The sequence below is a fragment of the Pyrgilauda ruficollis genome, unplaced genomic scaffold (genome assembly GCF_017590135.1).
Source record: "Pyrgilauda ruficollis isolate IOZ18807 unplaced genomic scaffold, ASM1759013v1 scaffold27, whole genome shotgun sequence".
Taxonomy (NCBI): domain Eukaryota; kingdom Metazoa; phylum Chordata; class Aves; order Passeriformes; family Passeridae; genus Pyrgilauda; species Pyrgilauda ruficollis.
The window spans coordinates 8,434,585-8,448,620 of NW_024524044.1; the positions used below are offsets into that span (position 1 = coordinate 8,434,585).

At 39.5% G+C, this 14,036-nt stretch overlaps 1 protein-coding gene across 1 annotated transcript in view; it reads left to right on the top strand.

Moving 5' to 3' along the window:
* Positions 1-14,036, top strand: part of PLXNB2 (plexin B2) — a 241,864-nt gene that overhangs the window by 173,314 nt on the left and 54,514 nt on the right. Inside the window, exons 9-14 of the mRNA XM_041471550.1 lie at positions 1,044-1,194; positions 3,688-3,802; positions 4,483-4,585; positions 5,059-5,160; positions 10,711-10,803; positions 11,985-12,066. Coding sequence (XP_041327484.1) covers positions 1,044-1,194; positions 3,688-3,802; positions 4,483-4,585; positions 5,059-5,160; positions 10,711-10,803; positions 11,985-12,066 — 646 coding nt within the window. The remainder of the gene's footprint in view (positions 1-1,043; positions 1,195-3,687; positions 3,803-4,482; positions 4,586-5,058; positions 5,161-10,710; positions 10,804-11,984; positions 12,067-14,036) is intronic.

Below are 14,036 nucleotides of genomic sequence, written 5' to 3' on the forward strand. Positions count from 1 at the left end.
TTTGCCTACACAGCAGATACATGGGGAAGGTAAATTCAGCATGCAAAATGACTCTGTGACAACAAAACTACAAAACTGAGTTTTTGGAGTGTGATCAGGGTGTCTTAGCTTGCTCTAATTCCAAATGGAGCATGCCAGTGCAGACTGAGTACTTCTTGGGGTGTTCAGCAACTAAAATCAATAAAATGGCTTTTAATTCCTCTTAATCAGAAAAAAAAAGAAATTTTCTTTCAAGTCACTTCAATTCCATTTCTAAATTATGTAAACAGCATAGTGTTAAGGCCATTTCTATGCTGAATAAAAATATTAGTAGAGTATAACTGCTTTCAGTGAGAAAGGGATAATTGTCTTTTCTACTAGCAATACAAAATGGAAAAAGTTAAACTGTATAATTAACACACTTGAAACATTAAGTCAAGAACAAGATCCCAAATTTCAGCTGAATTGTTTTCTCTTTCCTTGTTAAGTTTTCCCACCTTATTTCATTATTTTTAGTTTCTCAAATGCTTTCTTTCTCTGAGGAAGCTAAGGTGTCATCACCACTCATAAATCCTTTCTCAGTATTGGATTTCTTGCATTTGCATGGAGTCTTGAGGAAGCCACTTTTCTGTTCATCCCTTTCAAATTCCACCATTTCCAGCCTATCCACCTCTGTTTTCATTATTCACTAACACCTGAGGTTAATTAATTAATTTTGTCAGGGTTTAAGTGTTTTCCAGGGTTAAGTGTTGCTAAAGTGGATGCTGAGGACAAGAATAAAAGGTTTGGGGTGTGTCTGTACAGGCAATTTTGTTCTGGTCTGATGCATTGACAGGACAAGAGGTTTTTGTATCAGTCTGATTCAACAAAGACCCAGCCTGGAAAGACTGGTAGGAGTTTAAGAAAAAAAGATTAACAGATGGGAAGAAGTAAAAATTGAAAAAGAGAGCCATGATCTGTGATGCTAGCTAAAATATCACCTTTGAAATTGAAATTTACCAAGTCTTACTGAGTCTTAGCTCATTTCTTCCAAATATTTTCCCATTTAAAAATTTTATTTCCAGGTGGAACTGACTGTAAGTCCGCTGCCAACTTTGACTGAGAGTGACAAGGTTTGCTGTACCTTTGGTGAAACAGTGCATTCTGCTCAGTTGAAGGAAGGGGTTATTATCTGTGATCCCCCTGATATAATTCCTCCAACACCAAAACATCAAGGTAAAGAAATATTGCTACCCTGCATGGATAATAAGAGAAAAGAACATAGACTGCTGTTTCCAGTGCTGTGCCTCAAATATGAGGTGCCTACAAAATGGGTTTTTTTCCTCTTCCAGTCCTTTTCCCCAAATATTCTGTTATTGTACTGTCACTTTGCTCAAACTTTTTCTGATATATTTACAAGCTCTAGCATTCCCAGTGTTTCTGTTGGGAACCTGAAACAGTAGCTTGGTAGAGACATAGACATGGAGTCAGAGAGGTGCTATTCTGTGTCCCAAACAAACAAAACCCAGTTACCATAATCTAAGCCTAAGCACTCTGACTTGTGGGGACAGAATAGACTTATACCTGCTTCAGCTATGGAGGAATTCATGTCTGACTTCTTAGTTTTGCTCCAGTCAACAATACTTCAGTGGCTTTTTTTCTGGTTTATGTTACAAGGCTATCCTTTCTAGCATCCAGCCTTCTGCCTCTTCTTCTGTGTGTCCTCCAGCTTCTGCAGCAGTAAGCCTGATGGAAAAATACTTCATCATATAATTAAAGACTGCACCATTGTTCAGAAGCACTGATTATAGGCCTGAGGTCTGTTGCCAGCCATAATTCTGTGCAGTTTCCTAGACAGTGCTTTGTTCATGCCATAGTTCATACATCTTGATGCATAAACACATGGAATGAAACACAACACTGTTTATTATGTATCAAGTTTAAAAATCTGAAGAGAAATTACAAGCAAAAAGCATGTGCTCTTACAGCTTGCAGACATACCCCTGAGGGTAAGTCTTTTATATGTATTATAACAGTCATGAACTGTCAAAGTGGTACTTGGAAGCACTTTTTAAGACAAGTTTCAATTCTCTTAAGGCTGAAACAGGTAAAAATCTAATTTTAGTTGCAGGGAGAGTAATTACTTTAAAATCTCATTATTGAATTTTACACTAGCTGGGGTATGTCATAGTATCAGATACTGCTAAGTGTTAAAGCAGCACTCTGTTATTTAAGGCCAATTCACATTCCCTAAATATTTTGTAAAGCAGGACATAAAGCAATGGGGTTGATAAATGTGATATCTTGATGCCATCCAGCATTAAATGTAAGACTAGAAGCCTGTCAGAGAAGGCATTAGAGTAAACAAGTAACCTAGAAATAATATGACTCTGAGTTGGTTGCGCATCTGAAAGGATGTTCAAAAGTAATATTAGGGTGCTCAGAAACTTACCAGACACCAGGAGAAGGCAGGCAGCTGCAAGCATTCACAGAACCACAGAATCACAGCACAGGGGCAGAAGGGACCTGGGGAGGTTACCTAGTGTAACCCCCCAGCTAAAGCAGGTTTACCTAAAGCAGATTGCACAGCATCTCGTCCAGGTGGGTTTTGAATGTCTCCAGAGGAGACTTCACAACCTCTCTGGGCAGTCTTTTCCAGTGCTCTGTCACCCTCAAAATAAAGGTGTTTGTCTTCCTATTCAGATGGACCCTCCTGTGTCTCAGTTTGTTGTTCTGTCTGAACAGTCTGACCCCATCCTTTTTACATCTGCCCTTAAGATATTTGTGTGCATGGTATTTGTATATACTCCTGGCAGTCCTGAGACATCCAGTTACTGTTAAGAAGCCCTATTGATGCTGGAAAAGTCTGGCTTGTGGTTGGTTGGTTCCAAAAGGAATTTCTAGGAAGGATGCCTTTTCTCAGCCGTTTTGTTAGGAAATCCCCTGCCATTGCTGTGAGTCTGAAATATTCAAGGGGACCCAGTGCAGGCAGAGGTAACTTCCAGCCAAGCAGCTGATGGTCTTCCAAGAACCTGTTCAAGGAAAGCAGAGTTTGAAGTTGCTCAATAGCTTGTGAAATAGCTTGTCATAAGGGCTTAATGATTTCTGCAAAAGGTATTTCAAACAGTTTCACTCTTTAGTAATAATCCAGACAAGAAGTACATTTGTGGAGAAATCATGTATGGCAAACTGAAGCTCACAAGTGCCTGTGGTAACTGTTGCAGGCACTGTTGGGCATTAACCACAAAGATCACTTGCTTGAATTCACATAACATTTTTTAATTCACATATGAAAGTAATTTTACATGCAGACACATTCATGTTTAAGAAAATGTTTTATTTAAAATTACTGTTCTTGTGCCAGTTTTCATCTGTGTTCAATTATGTCTTTAATCAGTTTTCCTTGTTCTTCTAGACTCTTTAGAAATGTAGCATGATGATAGCACCACCGAAAAATACTTCCATAAAACAAAGCCATTCTTTAATTTTGCTTCTTCCCTTTTTTCTCTCTCTGCTTTTCTTCTGAGAATCGTGTGCTGAAAAATTTTGTAAAGCTTAAAAGGACAAAACAGAACTTACAGACTTTAAGTCATGAGATCCAGAGTGTTAACAGTATAGTTAAATATTTGCTTATGTCCTGTAAAATAATAAAACTTATCATTGTATCATTCAGCTCAAGAGCTGAAGAATTCAACAACCACTTGGATAATTTTTTTTCTTTTGTGATAGATCATGTTTCAGTTCCACTTCAGTTAACCTTTGAAAAGAACAAGATTTTTTTTGCATCACATACTTACCCTTTTTATGACTGTGAAGAAGCAATGAATCTTATTGAAAATCAGCCGTAAGTATTTCAGCTTCTTAAATGTTTAGATCTTGTAGCTTGGTGTGTTAGGTAACTGGCACCTGAATTACTCAACCATTTCATAATTAAGCCTTTGGCACTCAAAATTTGCCAGTGTCCAAATAATTTTTCTTATGTTTTAATGGAGTTTAAAAATGGTTGAAGGTCACCTGGTGAGCCAACAACATTAAGCATGGAATAGAAATACTCATGGCACATACAGTTAAGGCCAGTTCATTGTGTTCCCATTTCTGTAGCTGCTAATGTGTCTGCAGATGAGCAACGTGGACATCTGTGTGCCTACTTGTTCCCTGTAACGATAGTATTTTGGTGCTTTGGGTTGCAGTGCCTTCATACAGGGCAGGTGCAGCCAGCCCAAACCCTTTGTTCATCCCTGTGTGTGAAGGTTGATCAAACTCACTTCCAGTCCTCTCAGGCTTGATCTCAAGGCTTTTGCAAATGCTATGGTTTTCTGATCCCTGCTCAAATGTTTATTTAAGGGATAAAATAGCTTTTTGGGGTACTTGAACTGTTCTTGTGAAGTTTTGAGCTTAATATAGTAAAGGACACTCTAACAGACTGATCTACCCTCTATGAATATATATGGAATTTCGTTCGCTTTTCTTGTCATTGGGGGAAAAGCCTGACAATTTGTCATGACTACGATGTTATATTTGTAGATGCTATTCCTGTGCAAGCAATAGATGGAATTGCCAGTGGGACTGGAAGAGACATATCTGTGAAGAGTCCTCTTCAGTACAAGATGTGATTAAACAAAATATGGTAATGTTTAAAAATTGCGTTATTAGTTTTTTTATTAGAACACCTCAATATTTTGTTTGCTGGATCTCTCATATCAGTTGGTTGAATTAGAGATTTGAAAATTATTCTAAAGTTAACTCCAGAAGTGTAAGGTGGTTTTTTTTAGTGTCAGTGTGGGGGTGGGAATTTAAGGGTGTGATTGAGGCGGGGCAGTGAGACTGAATAACTCCTGAAAGGATATTTCTGTTCCCTTTACTATTTTGCTTCAATGGGAGGAACGAGACTTCAAGGCAGGGAGAGATAATCACCCACAGCTTTGACATACACTGCAGTCATTTTTAGCATGTCTAATTTGAAAGGGTGTAATCAAATCTGTCACTGTATTTTAAGCATGAAGTTCTTCAGAACAATCATTCTATTGTCCAAAGGCCATTGGAGCTTGTTGTGATAAGACTTTTTATTTGTAATAACATATAAAATGTATCTCTCACCAGGAAGGAGAATGCCCACAGTTTCTAAACCCTGACCCTTCAATAATACCTATGGAGTACCAGACAACTGTGTTTTTTGAGGGAAAACATCTAGATTATTATCAGGTAAGCAGATTAATTCAATGCTAGCTGTCATTTGAATGCCTCTTAAACTGCATCCACACCCCTAAACTAAAGCATTGGTTCATGTTCCTTGGAGATCCTGCTTGTAATTTAAAGAAAGAAAAGGGCTGCACATTCAGGTTTGATATACTATTGGTTACTGTGGTAGGGTCATCACCAAGAGAGAATCAGAGCTGGAGAAAATACCCTAACTATTCAAATAGAGGGGGCATTTTAAAGAATGTAAGCTGAACCTATTAAAACACTGGATAATTATTTTTCATGTAATGAAATGAGAGGAGATGTAGGAATTGTAAATGTTTCACATCTTTTTCTAATTAAATACTTGGTGGGTTTTGTTGCTATTGTTCTAGAATGACATCACTCTGTGTGCTTAATTCAGTTTTCATCTTCCAAACACAAAAATCTCAAAAATGCACTCAGACATTAAATATTTCTGTTTGGATAGCATAATCTTTTGCTTCTGTGTGTGTGTGTGTGTGTGTGTATGTCTGTGTGTGTGTGTGTGACCATCAAACCAGAAGATCAGGTATTTTCTCACCCATAGCAAAGGCTTCTCTTTCTTAATATTTGCTTCCAGAAAATAAATTATGAAGTCTCTAAGTCAGATAGACCCCAGGGTTTTAATTGCGTTATAGTGTAGACAATCCATAAAATGTTATTGTTAGTTGTATAAAAATTAAGCTTAAAAACCATTTTTAGGTGATAGCTCAAGTATTGTTATCAGTTTCTATTCTTTGTTTCTGTGTTGTCTTTGTGTAAATGGGAATTGATGATAGATGCACTGAGGAGTGCATCGATTTCTTTTACTACTGGCCATCTATCAAGGGAAAGAAGGCCCTTCTTCCCCTTCTTTTTGAGGGTTTTTGGTTTTTTTTCCATTTTCAAATTGGAATGCTGTATAGCTTCTAAATTCCTTCTATCGCCTTTGCTGCTCCTGCCAAGGGATGGAAAAGGGTCAACAGGCCTGAAGAGTAGCAATGTAAGAAGGGTATTCAGAGAAGTGCAAATAGCAACATGTAAGCACCCTATCAAGACCATGATGTGTGTCACTACTATAAACATATATGAAAACTGTGCTATAGAAACGTGTTCAAAAATAAACATTTTTGCTTGAACACCTTAAAATATATGCAGACAGTGAAATGCAGATTTGGTGAATTTGGTCTGTTCTCCAAGATGCCCGGACTGGTCCCTGGTAGGATGTCTGGCTGTGTGTAACATGTGGCATACAACACCTCTCCTACACCCACAGCTAATGGAAAAGTATTCTAGAGATTATACTTTTGCTTAACATTGGGAAGAGCTGTTTTTCTGCCCAAGAGGAAAATAATTTCCTGCTCCCTTGTTATAATTGGAAGAGCACTTTCTCTCTCTAGAGAAGTTCAGGGCAGATGCATAATCTAGATGTGCTGAATTTGACTTCTAGTGGACCCTTGTCCTCCAAGGAGAAACAGCAGCAGGAATGCAAAAACTACTTTATCTAGTTTATTATTCCATGAATAAGCACTTTAATCTTTCTGAACTACTAGTAACAAAAAGGGAATGAAGAAAAGGCTGCTGGGGTTTTTTAATTCTGTGAGATAGCAATTGCATTTAACAAATGCGAAGACACATCCTGTGGATTGAATGCTTTGTCATGGGTAGCAATGTTTAACAGTTTGCCTACAGAATGTATTTATTTAACTTGGAACTGGGAAGGCTTACAAGGAGTTCAAGTCTCTGTAGGAAGTCACGGTGAATGCATAGTCCCAAAACTGGAAAGATGCTGGAGAGCAGTGAGTGTCAAATGATGTCAGGGTAATTTTTCTTGGGTGGGAACAATGCGAAAATGTCATCTCTGTCATGGGGTCAGCTCCATATATCCTGGTACAGAGGTGCGTTTTTATGTCAAAACAAGAATACTTTTAGTGACAGGACTTCAACAAACACACACAGTGACTACAGCTGTATACACAGCCATTTAATATATGTGATAATAGACAAATAAGGCATGAAATAGTTGTAATCATACAGGCACTCATGCCTGTGGGATCATGCTATCTGAAGCAGTAACTTCGATGACTGAAAGTTCATTTGAATGAAAGGCATAACTTACACTCAGCCTTTGGTAAACATGTCATGGAAAACAGGGTGGCTCAGGAGAAGCCATGGATGGATATTTTGTAGGGATTGCCCCACAGCCCAAATGATACATAGCATTTGGCTTCTCATGTGGAACAATTTTGCCACAGGATATGCTGGGCATTACAGCATCTTTGAAGCTAGCAGTCACGCAGCTATGAGCACATTTAAGGTCTTTATTGGTTAGGACGTTAGTATATTCATTTTCCTCCTATTTTCCTTGCCTAAATGCTTAATTATAAAAAGGAAAAAATAGATGTTGTGTTGTCACTTTGTTGTCACTGATTCTATTATCTTGGTTTAATCTGTGCTTTACTTAAAGGGGTGTTGCACACCCAGCCTTGCCATGGGTGACTAAGTGCACTATCCAACAATGTGCATATAAGCATCTCCATCTCTAGCTGGAGAAGAACATTAAAGGGCTTACTTAGTGAGTAGGAGAGGTAAATGGCTTTAAAAATTGCTGTTGCTGGATTATATCTAGAATTATTTCTATACTGGAAATATAGAAACTGCTATACTTCCACAGAGGGTGTAATTGCAAACTCACACGTTTTTTATGCTCCTGTAGACTTATAAATGCTTAAAGTACAAAGAATAAGTCTCCTCATGATTCTCCCTCAAGCTTCCACTGGAGGGAAATAGCCTAAAAGGGGAGGAACTGTTGACTGTTCTTCTGCCCCTCCTTCCTCTGAAAGAGTTTCAGTAGGAAGGAGAGAGAAATCCAAGCTGTTGTCATTCTTGTGGAATAGCACCATCCAGGACAGGCAGAGGGAGGGAAGTTTAGCACTGATCAGTCATATTGCATGCAATTTCTGAGAGGCATTCTCCAGCTGAGTCCTTGAAAGATTGGCACAGTAGGAGAGACAGATGTACCGGCATCAAGATAACCTTATTAGCCCGCCAAAGATTTTCGTTAAAAGTAATTTCCCATTTGGATTTGTCTTTGTCATCTGTGTCTGATGTGTAACCTGCTTCCTAGTGTTTGCTACACATCTTTTGCCCCAGAACTACTGACTGTGAGCTCTGCTGCCTTCTGCTCAAGAGCCTGGTAAGCAGCTCCTGATTTCCATGCACTCCAGGTATCAGATGTCACAGACACCAAAGCTCTCCTCCTCTCCCAGAGCCTGCTGTTAAGCATGTGAGAAAACCTTACACAGGAGCAGCAGAATTTGAACACTTCTGAAAAACATGTTATATTAAAATATGTGGGGCAAGGAAAACAAGACATCATTCCTATTAAAAAATATTTGTAAAGAGATGGTTTAAAATTTGGACTATGTAGATGTTTCCTGTAAGGCAGAATGGGCTGTAAATTTTCAGACAAGGCTTTTCAGAGATTCAGTCAATAGCTAAATTTCTATATCTAGCTTCCTAGGAGGAAGAAGTAAAATATTTGTTTTCTTCTTCTATAAAACAACCACCCAAAGCCTCAAGTCTGTTTTAACCTTTGTCTGGTTAAAACACGTTGTCCTGCTCAGCCCCAAACCTTGGTGGGCTCATGTCCACTGCCCATCCTGTCACAGTAAAGGTGCAGGAGGAAAGCATTCCACTACATTAATTAGATAAACCTAGTGACCCAGAAGGTACCTGTGTTTCCAACATGGAAGAAGTAGCTACAAATAAAAAGGATAAGATGCTCATAGACAAGACTTAGATGATAGCAGGAGACAATGTACTTAACCTTTGGAGCAGAAAAGAGGAATCAAGTAACCATTGTGTTCTTGCCATGCGCACTCCAGACTCAGATGGCTCTGGTCAATACCAGATGAAGTTCTCAAGTTCAGCAAGGCCACTCAGAAGGTCCTGCACTTGGGTCAGTGCAAAGTGGGGGTTGAATGGATTGAGAGTAGCCTTGTGGAGAAGGACTTGAGAATGAAACATTAGATGTGAGCTGGCAATGTGCACTTGCAGCCTGAAAAACCAATAGTGTCTTGGGCTGCATCAAAAGAAGTGTGGCCAGCAGGTCAAGGGAGGTGGTCTATCTTCCTCCAGTCCACTCTCCTGAAACTTCAGCTGGAGTGTAGCATCCAGCTCTGGGGTTCCCAGTACAAGAAAGGCGTGGACCTGTTGGAATGGAGAGGAATGGAGAGAAGAGACATGGAAATGATCAGAGAGAAGGTGAGAGCTGGAGCTCCTCTTCTGTGAAGAAAACCTGACAGAGTTGAGGTGGTTCAGCCTGGAGGAGGCTCCTGATAGATATTTTTGTGGACTTTCAGTATATAAAGAGGGCTTATAAGAAAGATGGAGAGAGACGTTTTACCAGAGCCTGTAGGTACAGAGAAAAGGGCAACATTTTTTTAAAGTGAGAGGGGGTAGTTTTAGAGAGATTAAGGAAGAAATCTTTTGCAATGAGGATGATGAGAGACTGGGACAGGTTGCCCAAGAAACTTGTGTGTGCCCCATCCCTAGAAATGTTCAAAGCCAGGTTGTATGGGGCTTTGAACAACCTGGTCTAGGGAAAGATGTCCCTGCCTATGTCAGGATTGTTGGACTAGATGGTCTTTGAAGGTCTTTTCAACCTAAACCATTTTGTGATTCTGTAAAGGTGAAGGTTGTCTTGTCCCCAAGTGAGTTGTGATTTCATAAGTCTTTACCAACATTTGTGTTGGTAGTGTTGAAAATATCCTTGCTACTCACTTCTTTCTAATATTGTTCTGGCAAAGCTGTTTACATGTCTGTCCTATGGGCAGGAGAATGACCCAGCACAGAAACAATATCATGGGATCAGGTTTTTAGCCAGACAAGTTCTTTGACTGAATCACAGAGCAGCCAAGCTGAGAGTTTTGTCAGTGCAGTGAAAGTCAATATGTGCTACAGACTTAAGACAGGAATCAATAGATTTAGGATCTAGGGAGAAGAGAGGGGAAGATGTCTAGGAGGTAGTAACACCCTTAAATTGGTGCTGCCATTGAAGACTGTCCTGTGAAATACAGCTGGAGTCACAGTAAGGCAGGAAAAAGGCAGCAAGAGCCAAGAGATGTTCATTCCAGTTTCCCATGCAACTCTTGCATGGGAAACTCTGCCCAGAATCCCTACAGAGAAAACCTTTAAGAGCAGAACTCACACAGCTCTGTTAATAACACATCTGATGTGTGAAGCCATCCAGTATTCACATCTCTCAGCTTTTTTTTTATTGCTCCCTAAAACAGAGTGTTATATATGATCTTGCTTTCCTTGAACTTCTTGGTGTGCCTACCATGAATGAATGTTGGAGGAGTGCAGCAAAGTCACAGATTGCTCTGGCTCAGCTTCTCTCTAGCATTGCTTTAGAAGATGACTGTAACCAGTTAGCCTTCTCCATTTGGATTTGATTACTTCCAGTGCTGAACAGGATATTGCATGGTGATATTTTACTATGCTTGGTGATTCTATACAAATTCTAAACTGCAATTTTCTCATCCTTAGGGTAAAAAATTTGTGGTTGGAAACAGCCAATTTGAATTTGAAGCTTCTGTTGATGAGTCAGATGAAGGAAAATTTTCATTCTTGAGTAAAGAGGTAAATGTGAAAATATTATTCACCTACCATATATGCTCAGTTCTTCTTCTAAACTGTTCCAGTAGCCACGTGTCCAGAATTACACAGGCAATATGTGTTTCCCTCAGAAAAGAAAGTCACCTCTGACTGAGATTCTCCTTTGGCAGTAGTAGTCAAAGGCTACAGTTTTGGCTCAGAGCTCCTGATGTCTCCCCTCAAAGCCCCCAGTCTTTCTCCTTGATTTCTCTACCTGTGTAACCCATGGAATTATTGAACTGTCTCTGGAGGAATTTGAGACTGTTTTATTCTTCACTTTTTATGCAATCTAGTGAAATCATTGAGGATAAAATGCAAGAATTTCAGTGCTCTCCCTCTCCACATTTCAATTCATTATCTTTCCCATTTTGTTCTGTAAAACTGGGAATGGTAAGAATGGTAATAATACGCTGTTGCTTGGCTACCTAGTAGTTATGCTTCTTTCACTCTTGCTTGTTTTATTGCAAAAGGAAATACTTCAAAAATTATCTATTTTCTAAGCTCCAAGTTTGACTCACAAATGTTATGCTGACTTTATATCTCACAAGCTCACTAACTAGTTTTGAGAATTAATGAGCATTTTTGCATCATCTGTGCCTAGCACAAAGCATTTGCTTTATCAAGTGTCTGTATTTTTATTTGTTCTTCTTGTTTTCCAACAATTGTCATTGCTGCTCTTTCAGCATGAGCAGAAGCTCATGTCTTGGAGCATGTGAACCTTGTGATTTGGCTGTAAAATGAGGAGGCTGCGCTGTAAAAGATGCAAGAGATTTCCCCTCCATGTGGTGCAAGTCTGCTGTGCCCACAGAAGTAATGGGGCCAGATGGTGTGGGAAGGAAGAACTCAGCAGGGTCAGCAGCTATACTTACCGCCTCTGAACAGCACTTTTGCTGCTTTGATACTTATAACCAAATGTAAATTAAATTAATGAAAAGAGAGTATTCAGATATTGCTGTCCCTTGGTACTTGAAAATTCTGATTGTGAAGGATTAGGTTCATTAAAGCATTTTTCTATAAATGTATCTGCCCAAGATGAAAAAAGACCATAAGGCTTGGGAGAGTTTCTAAAACCTTCACAGGTCTGATTATTGAGAATCATAGAAAATGCATGAAATTAACCTTGCCAAATGAAGATACAAATATCTCTATTATGTCATCTTTTCTAGTTTTCCTATAGTGCAAATGAGACCCTACAACTTAACTTATCCATAAAAACAGAGAAGGTCAAGATTGACAGCAAACTTATGGGTAAGTATGAAATATGGGTTTATGGGGAGATTAATTACAGTAAGCGGAAATCAATTCCTTCATAATTTGGAGTTTTGTTAAGAAGAATGTTTGTAGCTTCACTGGTTTGGGTGAAACAATTGAATGTGACAGATCAAAAGTTATTAAGGTTAAGTTAATGCATTAAACATCTGTGTTGTCAGTAAGTTTGCCATTGACACCAACCAAGCTGTGTGGTGCAGTGACATGCTGGAGAGAAGGAATAGCATCCAGAGGGACTTTGATGGGCATGAGAGGTGGGCCTGGCTCATGAGGATCAACATGGGAAGTGCAGAGTCCTCCACATGGGTTGGGGAAATCCCAAACACAAATACATGCTGGAATATGAAGGGATTGAGAGCAGTCCTACAGGGCGTGACAAGCTGGACCCAGCAATGTGTGGGTGCAGCCCAGAAAGCCCAGTCCTATCCTGGCTGGATCAAAAGCAGCGTGGCCAGCAGGATGAGGGAGGGCATTCTCTCCCTCTACTCCACTCTCATGACACCCCCCCTGGCGTGCTGCACCCAGCTCTGGGCCTGCCACATAAGAAGGACATCATGGACCTGTTGGAATGAGTACAGAGTAGGAAGGGCCACAAAGATGATCAGAGGGCTGGAGCACCTCTCCTATGAGGAAAGGCTGAGAGAGTTGGCGTTGTTCAGCCTGGAGAGGAGAAGGTTGCAGGGAGACATAGGATAAGGACAAACGTTTTTGCAGGGACTGTTGTGATAGAACAAGGGGTAATGGTTTTACACTGAAAGAGGGCAGATTTAGACTAGATATCAGGAGGAAGCTTTTTTAAAGGGAGGCTGGTGAAACACTGGCACAGGTTGCTGTGCTCATTTCAGCTGGGGTAGAGTTAGTTTTCTTCACAGTGGCTATGTTGTGGATACCAGAGAGATGGTAGATCCCCATACCTGGAAACATTGGGGTTCAGGATGGATGGGCCTCTGTGTAGAATTACAGAATATCCTGAGTTGGAAGGGACTCACAAGGATCATCAAGTCTAACTGCTGGCTGTACACAGGACAATCTCAAAAATCACTTGATCTAGCTGAAGATGTCTCTGCTCATTGCAGGTGACCTTTAAATGTCTCTTCCAACCCAAAGTATTCTGATTTTATGATTCTATAATTTTCAAGAATGCTTTTGCTCTGAAGTGCAATCCTAATAGCAAAGCTTCCCAGTTCATACTTAAATATGAAAATTAAACACTTAAGCATTTTGATTTTTTCCTTTCAATGATCTTTTCCTTTCCTCAATGAACTTTCCTCATCAAACAGCAGAAAGAGGATCCTTGTCACAACCACTCATATGGACTTTACCTGAAATCTCATCTCTTAGCTGTGTCTCAGTTCAGACAGGTTCTGCAGTCCCTATGTTAGCTGGCAATCAAAAAACCACAGAGACATTCAGTGTGTTTTCAGCTCATTACTCTATTCATTTATTTCTATTAAAAAATAAATTAAAATTTATAGCACAAAGACTTGATCTCTGATAAAAATCTCTTTATGAATATAAATTTCATTTCTTTTCAACATACAATAATGAAGCAATGAAGCCTAGTCCTGAGGTAAGAAAGCTCCTTTAACATCAATGGAGCAGTATCTGGGACCTACCTTACATGCCTTTGGACTGAAATTTAAGGCAGAATATTGCAAAACCTATGAGGCAACCCTCTTGTTATTTGCATGATGGGACAGCATCAGGAAAATACTAGTACCCCAAGTAATTTCCTCTGCAGAATAAATCTTCAGACCATTTTTCCAACTGTACAATATTTAAATTTATTCCCTTTCATATTGGCAGCTTGAACTATGTTTTTAGAAGATTTTCCTTATGGTTCTGTGTGCAGTGTTAAAGGACTTAAAAAAGGACCTGGCATGAATTTTCTAGGGAGGTCATATTACAATCTCACACTGTCTTAATTTCCATTCCAGAGGTTGTCATGT